General features: G+C 38.3%; 2 protein-coding genes across 2 annotated transcripts in view; both read right to left on the bottom strand.

Annotated features, from left to right (window-relative positions):
• Nucleotides 1-2,768: 2,768 nt before the first annotated feature.
• Nucleotides 2,769-8,716, bottom strand: LOC136846413 (uncharacterized). The gene is made up of 6 exons (XM_067117202.1): nucleotides 8,447-8,716; nucleotides 6,628-7,004; nucleotides 6,282-6,489; nucleotides 5,147-5,339; nucleotides 4,714-4,877; nucleotides 2,769-3,729 (listed from the first exon to the last, which is right to left on the bottom strand). The coding sequence occupies exons 1-6, from the start codon at nucleotides 8,447-8,449 to the stop codon at nucleotides 3,442-3,444; spliced, it is 1,233 nt and encodes a 410-aa protein (XP_066973303.1). The 5' UTR covers nucleotides 8,450-8,716; the 3' UTR covers nucleotides 2,769-3,441.
• A 6,114-nt stretch (nucleotides 8,717-14,830) lies between these two features.
• The window catches only part of LOC136846690 (CKLF-like MARVEL transmembrane domain-containing protein 4), a 64,348-nt gene continuing 59,806 nt past the window's right edge, over nucleotides 14,831-19,372 (bottom strand). The window contains exon 7 of the mRNA XM_067117748.1: nucleotides 14,831-18,113. Coding sequence (XP_066973849.1) covers nucleotides 17,952-18,113 — 162 coding nt within the window. The 3' untranslated portion in view covers nucleotides 14,831-17,951. The remainder of the gene's footprint in view (nucleotides 18,114-19,372) is intronic.

The raw sequence follows: 19,372 nt of genomic DNA, 5'->3' as shown, positions 1-19,372 counted from the left end.
AAAATATTTACATTTTTTGTCTCTTTTGAAATTCACATAAATTCTTTCCTCGTTACTCCATTAGCATTAGAGAAAAGACTGTATGCCCTTTAAGCATTATGGAATTTATAGAGTGATAAGAGGAAAACGGCAGATTAGGTTATGGCGGATATACTTACGTTAATTCTTTTTATGTATATATATATATATATATATATATATATATATATATATATATATATATATATATATATAGTCTGAGACTAAAAATGGTAAAGGCTCTTCATGCGTTCAGAAATCAATCCCACTGTCCGGAGCCATAAATTGTTTTCCTGGCCAAAGATCCAGAAATTTGCAAAACCCGCCACACCCGCGTTAAAAAGTGTCCCACTGCGTCTTTCTAAACGACGCCAAGTGTCCAAAATCCTTCGCAATTCCGCAAAATGAGGAAGTTCTCCTTCACACCGAAGTACCCCAACCAAACCTCCCCACTCACGACGATCGACTAGCAAGGCCCCTTTGAAAAATGCCTGACTTTGTTTATGAAGGCACACCTGCTGACACGAAGCCACAGCATTCAGGTGTTATAGGTGAAATTATCACCATCAGATGAATGCTGTTCTGAACAGTCCACGAAACTCGCTACTCAAGGTTCAGACTCTCAGGGGAAACCGGCGCTCAGTTAAAAGTGTACCTTAGTTTAACCAGACCACTGAGCTGATTAACAGCTCTCCCAGGGCTGGCCCGAAGGATTAGACTTATTTTACGTGGCTAAGAACCAACTGGTTACCTAGCAACGGGGCCTACAGCTTATTGTGGAATCCGAGAAATTAATTTCTATCACCAGAAATAAATTCCTCTAGTTCTTCATTGGCCGGTCGGAGAATCGAACGCGGGACCAGCAGAGTGCTAGCTGAGAACGGAACCCACCCGTCCAATGAGGAACTCCGGCGTTCAGGTGAAATTGCACTATATCATTACTTGACACAAGTGATGAGACGTTGCATTCGACAGAACTAATTTATATCAATAATAAATCTTATATTTTTGAAATTCTTAGAAGCGCCAGTTCGCCACATTTCCGTACTTGCAAAAAAAAAAAAAAAATCATCAAAAAAGCAATAAATAAATAAACAAATAAGCAGAAGAGCTTGCAGACCGCTGAAACAGAATAATGGGATGATGTCTGGCTTCTAAATACTGAAATTATGAAATTGTTGCAAGATATTCACCACAACAGCGATCTGCACCGGAGTGAAAGCGTGTAACGGGGACCCTGTTGGACTTATGCTTGCCAAATTTCGTTTCACCTGCGGCAGTAGTTCTCAAGAAGAGAATAATGTGACACAGCAATGGACACCGGAGCCAACATGTCCTTATGGCAAGGGAATTTGAAAAGCAAGTTGAGAAATAAATCGGTTTAATAAGAATGAAACGTACGCAAAAGCAGTCTTTAGAAGTTTGGCCAAATCAAAGTCCTTCAAAAGAAGGAATCGTGCCTACCCCGTACCAAAATGGGAAAAAGGCACGTTAAAAGAAAACGAAAAGAAGTTTGGATGAAAAAAATAGGTACTGTAATAACACAAATCAAAACTGTATACATAGAAGTCAGTTAATTACCTAATAATATATATATATTTAATTATATATATATATATATATATATATATATATATATATATATATATATATATATATATATATAAAATTACACTGTTATGTAATCCCCTCAAAACCTCCTCCGCTCGATGTATTTTGTTTTTAAATGACTGTGCTCCATTATTTCCCTTTTGAAATTCCTTAGGATTTGCAAAACTTCTTTAATTTGATTATTGTTATCTATTTACTCTTTCCTTTACACCTTACCAAACTTACAGGCCAACTCTGTGCAAGGGCCCTTGATGGCATAAGGCCAGCTTAATCTAAACCAACCACCATCGCCACTGCGGGGTAAAACAGAGGCCCTCGTAAACGTACGGTCCAAAAATACCGGGAAACTCTTAATATCTTTACTTTTTGCAGATGTTTCTTTCCACAACCCATTTGCATTGTATATACGAATGAGTCACGAGAAGTGATGGAAACGAAGCGAATGGAATGGAATATTAAATTTAGGCCAAAGGCCAAGCACTGTGACCTATGAGGTCACTCAGCGCTGACACGGAAATTGACAGTAAAAAGGTTCTAAAGGTGTAATAGGAGGAAAACCTCGCAGTTGCACCATGAAACAATTGTCAAGATAGGATGGAAAGTAAGATGGAAGAGAAAGAATATGAAGGGAGGCATAACAAAAAGAATGAAAGGCGTTGCAGCTAAGGGCCGAAGGGACGCTGCAAAGAACCTCAAGTAATGCCTACAGTGCACCGCGTGAGGTGCACAGGCGGGCCTCGATGAGTAAGTTCGTATGTTCGTTACACGACACATACGTGTATTGCAAATCAGTCCATTGTGTCATTCTCTTGCAATGAAATGAACGCTTATTGCATTTTTATTGATTTTACATTGACAATATACCTTTGTTTTATTTCTGTTACATGTACTGTTAAATTAACCAAGCAATTTCATGGTATAATTGATTACAATAATTTGGGAAGAAAGATATCTCCCGTGTACATTATAAGTCGCAGAAGAAGTGTGACACAGGCTTACACACACACATATATATATTATATATATATATATATATATATATATATATATATATATATATACATTTGTGTGTACGTATATATATACACATATATATTCCGTAGAAAGTGAGTCAAACAAGGAATATTTAGACGAGTATCTGAACAAACACCATTTTATTGTAAAACAAAATTGGCAAAATAGAAAAAAAAAACGCTGACATAAACTCATGAACCCTTGCATGCTTAAGTAATATGACAATAAAGTATTACATTACACACAGTAAAAGAACAAGGGGAATATGTGCATTAGACATTTTGGAATGCACATCAAAATCAAGGACACCAAAGTAACCGCTCGGTCCCTTCCACGGATGGGTGGTATCCTCCTCACCGGTCTACGGATGGGTGGTATTCTCCTCGCCAGTCCACGGATGGGTGGTATTCTCCTCACCAGTCCACGGAGGGGTGGTATTCTCCTCACCAGTCTACTGATGGGTGGTATTCTCCTCACCAGTGAAGAGTTTCCGAAGAGGTGGGTTCCATGTCACTCACCGGACTGACATTATACTACGCAAATCAATATCTATACAATAGCATCGGTGGCAAGAAAGTTCATGAATAGCGCTTCATGTTTCTTTGGTAAGTGGCCTTTGTGTTCTGAATGGTCGTCCAAGGTGTTCTAAGAGACAGGTCTAGTTGGCGATCTGGTAGCGTAAGTTGCATGACAGCAATTGCAAGAACACAGACGTCGAAATTTTTCCGTTAATTTACCTCACGAAGTAAAACATAACCTTTTCAGTCTGTTTACAACGAGCTACCCTCCACTGACAAGTTATGTCATCGTTATACCTCCCTTCCCAAAACAACAGCAAATATCGTTTAAATACATATCCAGATACTGATCTATTATTATGTATCCGAGATGCTTCACATCGTCGCACCGCCAGTCTACAGTGCGAGGGAGGACGCTACCCTTCCTGAGGCACACCTCTGAGTAGAGGTCTGACAGAGGGACGGTGCTGTTCCACACGACGAAGGGACTATCCGGCAGCAAGTCGCTGGCGATTTGGTTGTAATAGTCGATGTTCTGCGGGTTCTCGACGTTGTTTCTGGGGTCTTTCTAAGAGGAGAGAAGGAGGAGGAAGTCATAATGAAGATGCTGTTAGTGACATGGTTCTAAGAGATAAGAAGGGGAAGTCATATGCAAAATGTGCAATATTGGTTTCAGTGTCTTATATCAGCAACATATACAAGGGATTCGAAGGCCTCTGGTCACAGACAACTTGATGTACTGTACACAGGGACAGTACTAGAGCAAAAGTCGATTATTTCCATTACTATGTTTCAAAAATAGGCTACGTTCATTTGGAACTGGCCTAAAAGTACATTGCGTGCAAATCTCCCTTCCAGTGAAAAGATCGCGCATGTTTGAAGAAAATGTAAAAAGTATTAGTCAAGAACACAGCACGTAAATAACGAAGATGCATCAGTAAAGCAATATATACTTAGTGGATGACAGAAATCATGCAATCAATTGCATGCGTGCAAAAAAAATTTCATATCCGCACTTGCATCTGATAACTGTCCTTTTGCTAAATCTCATTAAATATTCGCATCCATGTATATGTGTTTAACCGCTGTCACGGGAATAACATACGTATGAATGTATGTATGTATGTACAGAGTATATGGCTGTGCAGAAACTGAAACACTCTAAGGAACTCTCAGGAAAACTTAAAAACGCCTCAGAGTAAAGGCAAAAGATCTAGCACCCCTTTATTTAATTTCCTCGAGAAAAAATCAAAGCAACAGAGTGCAAAATCTTTCACCTTCACTTTGAGGCACTTTCAAGTGAATTTAAAAATACCTTAGATTAAAAGCGAAAGATCTTGCAGGCCACTGGATCTTACTTACAACATGGAGTTTCTCCATCCTGCCCGTCAGTGGTTTGGAAGACAGACATTAACAATCATTCCATCCCACTGAATTGGTGCACACACCATGAGCTGCAGAACAACTCCTCTATTCGTTCACTTAAGATACATCAAAGAAAGTTCAGTCATGCTGAGACCTTTGGAAACAAGGTGAAAATTCTTCCACGTACCTGTAAATGATCCTGAAGCTTGAAGACCACAGGTGTGGTATTTGAAAACTTCTCCAACTGAGGTGAGATGGTCTTCAGGTGACTGGAAAATTGCACTGAGGCAACCTTGGGGCCTTGCTTCATGAAAATACTTCTGGTTCTTTGCATGTAATGTAGCGTCGAGCCTGATAACAGTCAAGAACCTAAGTATGATTCTTGAAATTGGAAGGCAAGCATTTACAGCTAGCAATAAAAACCATAAACAAGAATAATTATGTACCGACTCTTTAACCCTACACTTTCAAAAGATAGATTATTATTTTGCTTCATGTAATCTCCAGAAGTCATGTCCTTTTACATTATGAAAACAGGAATTCAAACTGTCAATACTTCTCCCTACAAAGCAAGAGCTTGATCCTATAAGTGGTATGGCAGCTAGTAAAACTGTCCTCACCTATGAGTAAATGGGTTGGTTTGCTGCCATTCCCAGCCGTCCAGGAGGACAACAATTGAGGCAGCGTTTCCAGGAAAGGATCCCAGTAGAAGGTGATCCTCAGCGGCCCGTCCAAGAGAATGAGTTCATGGAAGAATTCGTGGGCATCCGATTTCCAGGTTGCGAACAGGTCTTCAGAAGCCTTCCATTCATTCTGGAAAGAACATGCATGCAAATATATGTATAAATAATGTGCGTGTGTGTGTGTGTGTGTGTGTAATAACCACAGTGCCCTCTTAACTACTCGAATTCTTCACACTTTTCGGATACGCCTGTCGCTACAAAGCTTGATATTCGTTCTGATACCGAGGATGCGGGTTCGAACCTTGCTACGGACATCAGAATTACTTCAAATTCTTGCATTTGGATACAGGGTGTTGTAGTTACAGGAGTATCCAAAAAGTGTAAAGAAATCGAGAAATTAAGAGGGCACTGTGGTTATTACAGGTACACAGGCATCTGGTAAAATCTGACCAGCAAGCTGCTTATTCGCAGCTTTGTCACCAATATTTAAGTGAATTATTTTTTTAAATTTGTGGTATTTTGCTCGCACCTATAGACAACTCACAGGAAAAAAATCGTATTTATTGACTCTCCTCCTACCCTACATAGTCGATACTTTACAAAGAAGATATACAGCGCTGTACTGTATTGTTTAGCATAACCAATGTTTATATTACACATTGATAATATCTGTGTTTAAGAGTGATATGAGTTATCATTTGAAGGGCCAAAAATCATTCGCGCATTTTCGAATTCACAGAGCCTAGTAGTACCCTCAACCCCTTGTGAATATAGAGGGACGACACCACATCATACATACAAACATATATATATATATATATATATATATATATATATATATATATATATATATATATATATATATATATATATATATATATATATACATACATACACACACACACACATATATATATATATATATATATATATATATATATATATATATATATATATATATAATATTAACATTTATAATTAAAGGCTTAAAAAATCGGGGGAAGCTATAATACAAGCGAGGTCATTTTAACTGTAGTGTTATACTGTACTATCTGAACCGAAGACCACTTACTGGTCCCATCTTAGCAACGCGGTACTTGACCCGAGGACCAGCTATGCGCCTCAGAAACACTTCGAAGATATTCCGAATGTGAGAATCACCTGCCATGACTAAATGCACAGAGGGTCTTTTTGATACAGCCACGGCATCCGTCGCCGGCGGTGGAGGAGGTGAGGGAAGAGAGCCAGGCTTTCCCCAGGGGTCGGGAACGCTTTTGTCCCTGCAAAATAAAATGGGCCGCCACAGAACCCAAACTCCAAAAGTATTAGCAACAAGGAGCAAAAGTAACACAAGAAAATTAGTACAGATTATGGTAGTGAGTAAGGAATAATAAAAGTAAAAGGTACAAAAAATTCACCTTATGATTTCCCACAGACTCGAAGCGCATTCCAGAATGTTCTCATAGGAATAATTCCTAAACGAGTCGGTATCATTGCAGGTGAATCTTGCCCTTAGGTCTTCGTAGGCATAGCATTCCTGAAGGTAATACGGATGCTGGATTCTGAGGGGTGCCTTCGTCGGTGGAGGTGAGGTGCTAGCTATCACAGCTTCTTCCAGGGCCCTCTGAACGGGAGCCGAAGGTTTCGGGAGGGCCATTACCAACGTCCTCGTGGAATTTAAGGCGTAGAATTTCGCTACAGTAACCATATATAAAACCGCGATCAGAACTAGAACAGAAAATCGCCAGCATCTCCTCAGTCTCTTCCCCAGCCTCTCGCCATTCTCCATTTCAGTCTGAAAATCGTGAGTTATTGCTGAAAAGGGGGTCACAGTGCTGACTAAATTGTTGTCCATAACGATACACAGTAATTCCAATGTCTTGTAGTTTGGTCAGAGGTTGCGAGCGAATCCCCATCAGAGCTTGAAACACCGACGAGGACCGAGAGTATCCGATTATAACAAATAACCAAAATACAAGATCTGGGCGTCACTGTGGCCTTTTAATGGACACACAGGTAATTCGTACCTTGGTAAACACTCAGTATTCTTCTGCCCCTCCTTTTAGGTGGCTGGCTTTGACACAGGTGTCAATCAAGCTGACGATTTTAAGCAAACCCCTGTCGATCTTTCAGCCGGCGTGACATATTTGAACTCTGTTGTGCTCCTTATCTCAAAGCTGTTTTGTGAGCTACGTTTTTTCCTGACCTAAAAGACTAGTGACCTCGTTTCTTCTACGTCTCGCAGCCCTGTGATTTTGTTTGTCCCCGCTACCGTTTGTGTAAATAGGACCATGGGTCCTTGTTGTCCCCAAGTAGTGTTCGATAATTTTTTAAATTAGATTTAATGCTCTTTTACATTTTGTCAAAACTATTACATACTTTACAATAGGAAGTTCGTAACTCTCCAGCTGTATCCTGTATCCTTTTTCTCCAAGTAATTACCAAACCCAGTTTCTCCTAACAATCAGCACGTCCCTCTCCCAAATCCCACAAAAAAAAATATTAAGAAAATTAATGTTCTCACAAACATCTAACAAACCACTGAAATTATGTGAATACCTAATCCATAGGAGGTTATGAATATACTGAGGTAACCATAATTTTGTCCATTATTATAAACTGTATCCACTTTATTTCGTCAAACTTGTGTGAATAATGCACATTCACGCGCTTTGTTTTCCAAATGGTTCCAAATTCTATGCTAATATGTTCCCGCACAAGTTCTCATTTTACAAAAAAAAATTGGAAACGGCGTAGAAATAAGAACAAAGAAACCAATCAGTCATTACTACTTTCAGGTAACTGAATATAGAATTTTGGCCAAAGGTCAAGCACTGGGACCGATGAGGTCATTCAGCGCTGAAACGGAAATTGACAGTAAAAGGTTTGAAAGGTGTAACAGGAGGAAAACCTCGGAGTTGCACTATGATTCAATTTTTAGGAGAGGGTGGAAATTATGATGGAAGAAAGAGAATATGAAAGGAGGTACAGTAAAAGGAACGAAAGGGGTTGCTGCAAAGAACCTTAGGTAATGCCTACAGTGCACCGCATGAGGTGCACTGACGGCACTACCACCTACGGAGTACTTCCAGGCAAGCACTTGTGCGTGTCAAAGAGCAGTAACTCATCCTTTGGTATTTACAGTTTTCGTTTCTAACTGGTTACTAACCTAAAATTCTCAAGAGAGAGAGAGAGAGAGAGAGAGAGAGAGAGAGAGAGAGAGAATCAAATACTCACCATTTCCTCTTGCTTGATCCAAAGGACAGTTTCTTGAGCCTGGATTTCTTAGCTAATTGTTTTTTTCCCCTGTAAAGAAGGAACTCTCGATTAGATTGAAAGGATGCGTTTTTTTTTTTTTGTAAAAGCTTCATTTTGTGTTTTTTTTTTTATCACGTGCGGGACGTATGTTATTCATACACTATATGTAAGACACATACATGTCTATTTTTCTATGTACTTGATGAAAACTGTAAGGGCTGTACCTTTTGTAGCTGCCACATTATTAGGGAAAAAGGTATGCATATATATGTATATATATTATACACACACACACACACACACACACACACACACATATATATATATATATATATATATATATATATATATATATATATATATATATATATATATATATATATATATATATATATATATATATATACAAACACTTGCACATGCAACAGGCACATAGTATATACATATATACTGTATATACTTTATACATATATACTATTTTCTTCGTAAAGGGCTATACTCTCACCAACCTGTATGAGTCCCGCTACACTAACAGTTTTATTTTTTAATGAAACATAAGTGCTTCGGGTTTCTTATTTTCCATCTTCTATAACCTAGATTCTAGAATTTAAAGCCGAAGGAAAATGAAAGAGTACCTGCTTACATGTTAAAATATGGAAGCGGTTATTATATCCTGCAGATATTGTGGGCACATAGCTCAAGGGTGAATTCTTCCTGGCTAACTGGAGAAGGTTACTGACACTCATGTTGTTTATAATGCGCGAGTGTGGTCCCCCGTCTCTACTAACACTCGAGAAGAGGGGCGGGGTTGGCGGGGCGGGGGGTTGGGGTTGGGTGGGGAGGGGACGGTGACACCACTGCCCTAAAATGGAAAGCTGCAGTGTCTGCAAAATTTTCGAAATTGAGATATGCCACCTCTTGGGCTCGTGAAACACTATTACACAAGTTACTGCAGTTTCAGAACGATTCTTCAGTGCTTTATTTAGGGGGTCCCATTTGCAGTATCTGCAAAATCAGTAGTGAGGCAAGGGAAAACTGCAGTATCTATCTACCATTTTTCTCGGTTTTTTATTTTTGCAGATACCGCAACCTTCCATTTTAGGGCAATATTGCGCGCGTATTGACTTAAGATTTACTCAACGAATCGATTCACTGTTGAGGTGGGGTTGGTTGGTGGAGGGTGTTATATTTCGAGGACAGACTGTCACAGTGAAAGTGTTGACGCTTTCTTTACCAGTACACATAACCAAAAAAAACGACCAGTACACAACCAAAAAAAGACCAGTACACATAACCAAAAAAATGACCCGTACACATACAAAAAAGACCAGTACGCATAAACAAAAAAAAAAGGACCAGTAAACATAACCAAAAAAATGACCTGTAAACATAACCAAAAAATAACCAGTAAACATGACCAAAAAAACGACCAGTACACAATAAAAAAAATGACCAGTACACATAACAAAAAAACGACCAGTACACATAGCCAAAAAACTTACCAGTATACATAACCCAAAAAATTATCAGTACACATAAAAAAACACAATTACACGTAACCAAAAAAACCACCAGTACACAAAAAAAAAAGACCAGTACACAACCAAAAAATAACCAGTACACATAAAAAAAATTACCAGTACGCAACCAAAAAATGACTAGTACACATAACCAAAAAAACGACCAGTACACATAACCAAAAAACTGACCAGTACACATAACCAAAAATGACTAGTACACATAACCAAAAAATGACCAGTACGCACAGCCAAAAAACGACCAGTACACATAACCAAAAAAATTACCAGTGCACATAACCAAAAAACGACCAGTGCACGTAACCAAAAAAAAGACCAGTACACGCAAAAAAAAATGACCAGTACACAACCAAAAAAATGACCTATACACATGGCCAAAAAAAATGACCAGTACACATAACCAAAAAAATTACCTATACGCATAACCAAAAAAATGACCAGTACACATAAAAAAAATTACCAGTACACAAAACAAAAAAATGACAAGTACACATAAAAAATGACCAGTACACATAAAAAAATGACCAGTACACATAACAAAAAAATGACCAGTACACATAAAAAAATTACTAGTTCACATAACCAAAAAAATGACCAGTACACATAACAAAAAAAAATGACCAGTACACATAACAAAAAAAAAATGACCAGTACACATAAAAAAAATTACCAGTTCACATAACAAAAACAAAAGACCAGTACACATAACCAAAAAAACATCTCTGAGACTTGACGTGGAATGCACTATACGTTCCCACGGGGAAGTCGGCCACTGTACAGGGGGTCCTTAAATCCCATATTAAAAAGAAATATGAATCAAAGTTTTTTTAATTTACTCTAACTGAAAAAAACTAATGCTCCTGTTTTAGTTTGTACATGTAAGAGATGTTATATTCGCTCGCGTGAACTGGAAAAAGACACCATACTGAACAATATCCCGAAAAATTTCTCAAACATTAACACCCGTGTTAAAAGAAAAATTAACTATCCTTTGCACCACTACCACCATGATGAACAAAGTGTTCCTGAGAAGAAATAAACACAAAAAATGCATATACCCTATGAAATTTAAGGATGAACGCTTTTTAAGGGTGTTCGTCCTTAATATTAATACAGTATATGACATTTTTGTTTATTTTTTCTCAGGAACACTTTGCTTCAGTACCACCATAATGAACAAAATAAATATACTGTATTAAAATTAAGGATGAACACCCTTAAACCTCGTAACTCATGAAACACAGGCTATCGCAGAGTCCGCCGACGCTAAATTAATACTCTAGAATGATCATGACTGTGATCAAAATCCTAACAGAGGCTATCGCAGAGTCCGCCGACGCTAAATCGTGCTCTTGAATGAACAACAATCAAAATCCTAATAGCAATCGTGTACAAATGATATCACACGCGCACAAGAGATGCCAAATCAAGCACTTACTGTCGGCGAAGAGGACCAGGGAGAAAGAGAGCAACCGGTTCCAAAGACGCCCGGCTATAAAATGTGTTCAAATCACCCTACATATTTACGGCTTCAGGCTGATCAATAAACAACGCTTTCCACAATAGTACATGCCCTCGCATGTGTAGAAGACATGTACAGAAATTGTTGTTTTTTAGTTTTCTGTAAGACGAAAATTATTGATATGACCATATGTCTGTCCGTCAGCACTTTTTCTGTCCGCCCTCAGATCTTAAAAACTACTGAGGCTAGAGGGCTGCAAATTGGTATGTTGGTCATCCACCCTCCAATCATCAAAGATACCAAATTGCAGCCCTCTAGCCTCAGTATTTTTATTTTATTCAAGGTTAAAGTTAGCCATGATCGTGCGTCTGGCAACGCTACAGGACACGCCACCACCGCGCCGTGGCACGAAAGTTTCATGGGCACGGGCTCATACAGCATTATACGCTGTACAGAAAACTCGATTTTCGGCCCATTTTTTACTTGTTTTAAAGGAGTGACTGACTGCAAGGACATGCTTTCTCAAAGCAGTACCTAACAGGACGAGAAACCTAATCTCTGGATCGAGCCCAGGTCACCTGCTGACAGGCTACGCAGCAGGTATAGAAAATATGAAATAAATCTACCTTCAAGGGTCGTAAGATCTCATGATTAGGGGAAAACAGAAGCACGGGGAAATTACCAGATCATGGCAGTCGAGGGGAAATAATCAGCTACCGAGAATTTGGTCTACGTGTTTCCACAGGGTAATTAGGGAATTCTTTGAATGCTGAGGCCACGCGAGCAAGTTTTTTTTTTTTTCTTCAAGTTAAATGGATCAGAGGACAACAACAGTGCCAAACAGGATGATAGAGGTACCTTGTGGCAAAGGGAAACAACTAGAGACGAGGATAGAACAACACCCCTTGGCTCAGTAGAGGAGAAAAGAAAGGTGGAACTACACAGTACATGATCAATAATATTCTGAACGGGGGAGAAACAATACCGACAAATACCTTCGAAAACTAAAATGATTAAAGAAATTATGACATCTAAAACATATCACGTACATGTTCACAGGAAGCTTTCAACATTTCAGGGAGAGATGAGGCGTGCTTATGGACTCAACTGTCACCAACTGCCTCTTGAGGTGTTGCCCCGCTGTTTCTTTTCGGAAGCAGCGGTCTGAGAGTCAAAAACACAAAACCAGTGGCTAGTTCGTGGTTAGCCTGAGCATCCAAAAAAAGTGAGCGAGGAGGGATACGTAAAAAAAAGAATATTTCTCTTGGATTCTCATTGTTAGATCTCCAAATCAAGAGCTGGTAGAATTGAACTGAACTGAACTGGACATAGAATTTAGGTCCAAGGCCAAGCACTAGACCTATGAGATAATTCAGCGATGAAACGGAAATTGGCAGTAAAATGTTTGAAAGGTGTAACAAGAGGAAAATCTCGCAGTTTGCGCTAAGAATCAATTGTTAAGGGGGTGGAAAGTGAAATGGAAGAAAGAAAATATGAAAGGATGTACAGGGGTTGCAGCTAGGGACCGAAGGCACGCTGCAAACATTACAAAATGCCTACAGTGCACCGAATGAGGTGCACTGACGGCACTAACCCCCAACGGGGAAGAGCTGGTAGATGAAGCAGGCACAATCTGAGATATCGTGAGAGCAACAGGCTGGTAGGTAAATCACGGAGTACAAAGCACACGTGTACAATCTTCCATATACAGAGCCATTTGACACATGCAATCTTTTGAAGATGACAAGACGAGAATGGACGAGCCTACGAAAACCCAAAACCGAAGTCCGTTAAAGATAAACGTTGCCAGTATCATTCTTTGCTACTCCCTATCTTCAATATGATATCATTCCTACCGATCTGAAGTTCACTCTATTCTGGATTCTTGTAACAATTCTTGTGGTTCATCCACATCTTAAGTTTCTCCCATGCTGGCTGGGTTTCCTAACAGCACAAAACTATCAAAGAGAAATTAAGTATACCTTAGTTTAACCAGACCACTGAGCTGATTAACAGCTCTCCTAGGGCTGGCCCGAAGGATTAGATTTATTTTACTTGGCTATGAACCAATTGGTTACCTAGCAACGGAACCTACAGCTTATTGGAATATAAATCATCATGAGAAAACTGTGGTAGGGACAATGTCTCAATTGAAATCTGAAATGCATAATTTATGAGAGGCAAAATACTACCTTACTTCGGCTGTTTATGAAATAGATGCTGTTTGCCGCTGTACATTCTTAAAGTCATCCTTACCCTGAAGTTAACAAGTAATATTTTCCACGTCAAACTCTTTCTAATATTTTTTTATGTCCTCGGCAGGAGTTCAATTGGAGAATGTCTAAACAAGATCCATTGAATTATAATGTAGACCAATGACAGGGCTTGATTTTATTTCTCAGCTCCGGAATCTATAAACAATAATGGTGAAAATGAAAAGTAAAATAAGAGGGAAAAAATTTATACCGAAAGCTTGAAAGACCATTCCAAGTGGGGAAAATAAAACAAGAGTGAGTCTTCTTTAGATTCATTACATCTTATTCATTATACAAAAACAAACGACTATTCTGCCTTTGGTACAAAGTAAAAATATGTACAATCTAAGCAATCATGTACAGGTGAGACAATCCTTACTTCATAAATATACTTACAAATATCCTTTGATCCATAAGCATACGAAGGTTAACGGTAATGCAGTAAAACCAGCTACATTAACTTACGGCTCCTCGGAAAACGAAAAAAAAAAAAAAAAAAAAAAATTACACGCTCTTCAGCCGGGAAACTCTGATACCAGGCTTCAAGTGTTGATGGGCAGTTTCCGACGATTGATGTTGCTTTTTTTTTTATCTTCATTATCTGGTGCCATCACGATCCGAACGAGTGAACAAGTGTTTTCATGGCACCTGGTTTGTGTCCACTCATCTATATATATATATATATATATATATATATATATATATATATATATATATATATATATATATATATGTATATATATATACACACACACAGTATATATAATTATATATGTATATTATATTTATATGTATATATATATATATATATATATATATATATATATATATATATATATATATATATATATATACAATTTTAATAAACCAAATCCATTACCAGAGACACAGAAACTAACGTTGCTTTCAGAAGGTTTCTAACGCGATCAACTGTTCAGGTAAGTGTCCTCGCTTTATTTTTTATGACAATCTAAAATTCAACATAAAAGAGAACCATTTGCTAACCATTCGGCTTAAGACACGCGAGTGAGCATTTCCTGAATTCAACCTGTCCGAGACAAAATCCACGGAGAATAAAATGGAATAGGAATCTATTTATAAACAAGAGTAATAAATCAAATCTTTTATTCCTTATACATTCAGCCATCAATATATAATAATAATAATAGCGAACAAATTAAGCGGATTATTTACCTGGCCTTTGCAGGCAAGTCAGGCTAACATACCGCTGAATGTTTGAAAATTCCTGCACTTTTTTTATCTCGTAATAGCCTCATCAACTAAATCGATGTAATTCACACTCCAATCAACATTTAACAGTACAATTTTTTTACGTACAGATACAGGAAAGGATACTGAAGATAATATAAAAAAATGTGAAGAAATAGAACATGGCATCCGTGGAGCAATTTATGAAATTTGGTGAAATTTGTGATAACTATTTTCCGCAAGTCGAAAACTGGAAAACATTCTATTGAAAAACATTTTATAGACGATTCTAGAGACAGTAAAAGAAAAAAGAATACTTTTAACAGGTGACGAGAGAGAGAAAAAAATACTCGTTTCCACAAGTCGAAACTTGGAAAACATTTTATAGACGATTCTAGGGACAATAATAATAATAATAATAATAATAATAATAATAATAATAATAATAATAATAATAATAATAATAAAGAATACTTTTACCACGAGACGAGAAACAGAAGAGTAATCTCTGGATTATTAACGAAGACCGGTCAAATTGGGTGATAATTTCTCTGCCGGGATAAATATGAAAACGCCCTCATTTTCTACATTAAAACACTGTTTAAGTACAACAGCTTGAGACACAAAAAAAAAAAAACGTTTCTTCCTTCAAGATATTCCTGAAGAGCTAAAGTGAACAAAGGTTGCCAATCAACAGTTAAACAAACAGCAACAAACGTTTTACAATAAGAAAATTTACCTTACGGACAAGAGTAGCATATCTTTCCTTTATTTAGAAATGAAACCTCCCTTATTCTGACACCTCGTGTAACAGACAAAGGCTGTTATGATCTATAAAACTGGATTAAAGTCAAGATCTTAATGGGATGGGTGGGTGTAAGGTATTTACGGTCAAAACCCTATAGTACATAACGAGGTCATGAAGGCAATTTAGCACCAGATGCCTACTCGGGCAAAATGGCTTGCCCATAAAAGTAAAAAATTTTTTAAAATTTTAAAATAATCCAGTGCGGTTACTTAACCTCAAAGAAGAAATTGATCGCTTTAGCAACCAACTGTCTGCGCATTCTGGATTCTGAAATGCTATGAAAGTCAGGTGAGAATCACATTTTTATAACGAGCATTCTTTTCAAAAGGAATGCAACCATGAACACTGTGAGTGGGCTCACTCCTCGACCAAAATCAGCAGAAAGTGGATCAAAGGCTCTCTGAAAGACAAAAGCACCGGCAACAATGCAGATCAATCTGTGACCTTGAACTTCATAAGACATATTCATTCGCACTGCAAATGCAGTGTTAAAAAAGCTGACATAGATTTCCAGCCATATATTCCATCTTCTCGAACTACAATCCCTCGTTAAAAAAGTACAAGAGATCTACTTACTACCGTCACCTACTCTACACGTTATCAAAATAAATCACGCTAGTCCTCTCTACACCACGAAGACGTATACTTTCTAAACATGAATCTTGAAATGCCTTCTTATTCTGCTCAAATACAAAACTGACAACACTTTCACAAGGTATCTAAACATCAAAAGCGACTGATACTGTATCTAAAACAAAAACAAGACCAAAAAAAAAAAAATATTCCCCAATATTTCCAAGGAATGCCGGAAGATCTCATTGCTCAAGGCAGTTTCAAAACATGGCAGTCAACGGTTACTCGAGGTCACTTGGAGTTGGATATGGTTAACATGCAGTGCTTGCAAGAAGCAACATATGTTGAAGTGATTGATTCTCCATCACTCGTCGAAAGCATCGCACATCGGGTGGGACTGAGTCTGTTTGTGGTAATACATAAGAAAGCTTTGATGTTTCACTTCTATTCTATTACGGTCTGCGCAGGAAACTTAAGGCGGCGTAACGGTGGGAGTCTCACCACGCATGCGCTGAATTTCAAATAATGCCGTACGAATCACGTTAGTTTCTCAGCTATTGTTCAGTTTAATGCGGGCAATTCTTCTGTCGTTTTTCATTATGGTTATAACTATTACTTGTGAAAAGTACTAAAAATCTGACTGTGTTATTGTTTGTCATTAAATGTCAGAACTGATCTGATAATGTAGAGGTTTAAAATGATTCTGGAAATTCTAACGAACTTGTGGCCAGTGAACTGCTACCGATCATTATGATTTTCAAGTGACACAATTGAATCGCATTTGCTCTTTGATACAGTTTAGTTTAATTTTAAGTAACATTGTATACATCATCAATCGGTTTAAAATATCTTTAGATACCGAAAAAGTTTTACATTTTATGCAAAATGATGGCAGGGTATTACCTTTTACCAATGTTTCACTATAGAAATTTCCTATTTACTTGGGCTCACAAGTCAGTACGTTTGGCGAACAGCTGAAAATTCAAAGCTATTTAGTGACGAGCAAAAATATTTCGGAACTTCTTTTATTCGATCAAGTTTATACACATTTAATTTGCTTGTCATTCACTTTCATTTCTTCAGTTTTCAAGAGACGATTTTAGCACCATTTTACTATCACCTTTTTAATTCCAGTCGATAAGTTTTTTTTTTTTTTCAAGATAAATAATAACACAATAATAGCGCAATTTGACAGTCAGTTACCTTAAATTTTATATATGGTGAGTTTTTTCCATGCACGCAAAAATTCCGCGATAGAGCGGAATTTGAAACAGACATCATAGAAAGCGAAAATATTGTGACAAATCAGGTATAATATGAGGTCGATATGCAATAAGTCTTAAAGGCCAAGTATTGGAGATATACAAGATCACAATGCTAGTCTTTGAAGTCTGTTATGATGATTTCACACCAAAACCTTTCACTTGGCTCATCACAATGATAGTCTTCATAGTTATACACATGGAAACAGCTATGAGCAAATGTGCAGACTTTCCTCTAAAAACTGGAAAAGTGACAGAGTACTCTCCATGCCAGAGCACCTTTCCCGTGAACTCAATGGCTACGCAGATCTTAGTAACAGCATGCTTTCGAGAGTACTGTTGCAGCTACAATACAAGTTTTCCTGTAGTATGGACTCTCAGGAGGGAGTCTGCCATTCCCCTTGCACTGATGAACTGTTAGAAGAGGCCTCTGATTTCTCCGAGATAGCACTCACTCTTGCTGGTCTGGAAGCTTCGTCGTCATCGTCGTTTGCAGGGGCATAGAGCATGGGTGTGGTTACTTCGCCATTTTGGTTTGGCTGGAAAAGAAGGGACCCCTGTTAAGTGGAGGCTATGATGTCCAGGTCATGGACAGACTTACATCACTATTTTGGTTTAGCTGGAAAAGAAGGGATTGTTCTTAAGTGGACGCTAGGACTTCCAGGACATGGAAGGAGTTACGTCACTATTTAGGTTCGGCTGGAAAAGAAGGTATCTTTCTTAAGTGGAGGCTAAGATTTCCAGGACATGGAAGGACTTACATCACTATTTTGATTCGGCTGGAAGAGAAAGTATCGGTCTTAAGTGGAGGCTATGATTTCCAGGACATGGAAGGACTTACATCACTATTTTGATTCGGCTGGAAGAGAGGTATCGTTCTTAAGTGGAGGCTATGATTTCCAGGACATGGAAGGACTTACATCACGATTTTGATTCGGCTGGAAGAGAGGTATCGTTCTTAAGTGGAGGCTATGATTTCCAGGACATGGAAGGACTTACATCACTATTTTGATTCGGCTGGAAGAGAAGGTATCGTTCTTAAGTGGAGGCTAGGACTTCCAGGACATGGAAGGACTTACATCACTATTTAGGTTCGGCTGGAAAAGGTATCGTTCTTAAGTGAAGGCTAAGATTTCCAGGACATGGGCCAACTTACATCACTATTTTGATTCGGCTGGAAGAGAAAGTATCGTTCTTAAGTGGAGGCTATGATTTCCAGGACATGGAAGGACTTACATCACTATTTTGATTCGGCTGGAAGAGAAGGTATTGTTCTTAAGAGGAGGCTAGGATTTCCAGGACATGGGCTGACTTACGTCACTATTTTTATTCGGCTGGAAGAGAAGGTATCGTTAAGTGGAAGCTAGGATTTCCAGGACATGGGCTGACTTACGTACTATTTTTATTCGGCTGGAAGAGAAGGTATCGTTCTTAAGTGGAAGCTAGGATTTCCAGGACATGGGCTGACTTACGTCACTATTTTTATTCGGCTGGAAGAGAAGGTAGCGTTCATAAGTGGAAGCTAGGATTTCCAGGACATGGGCTGACTTACATCACTATTTTGATTCGGCTGGAAGAGAAGGGATTGTTTTCAAGTGGAACTTTGATTTCCAAAGCACAGACGTACTTCCCTGATTAATTAGGTTCTATTGGATGACAAAAGGTCATTCTTAAGTGAAAGCTATGATTTCCAGGGCTTGGACGTACTTCCGTCACTATTCCGGCTAGGCTGGAAGAGAATGGATGGCTTTCAAGTGACGGCTATAACATGTACAAGTATCTCACCAGTTTGGTTCGT

Source organism: Macrobrachium rosenbergii, chromosome 15, assembly GCF_040412425.1.
Source record: "Macrobrachium rosenbergii isolate ZJJX-2024 chromosome 15, ASM4041242v1, whole genome shotgun sequence".
In the NCBI taxonomy this organism is placed as follows: domain Eukaryota; kingdom Metazoa; phylum Arthropoda; class Malacostraca; order Decapoda; family Palaemonidae; genus Macrobrachium; species Macrobrachium rosenbergii.
The sequence above is the reverse complement of the archived record's forward strand: the minus strand, read 5'-3'. Positions and strand labels throughout refer to the sequence as shown.

Excerpts from the sequence above, each read along its gene's own strand:
- LOC136846413 (XM_067117202.1), bottom strand. Across the intron at positions 4,878-5,146 it reads ACCAACCCATTTACTCATAG|GCTCGACGCTACATTACATG; the intron begins GTGAGGACAGTT and ends GACTGTTATCAG. Across the intron at positions 3,730-4,713 it reads AGCTTCAGGATCATTTACAG|AAAGACCCCAGAAACAACGT; the intron begins GTACGTGGAAGA and ends CTCTCCTCTTAG.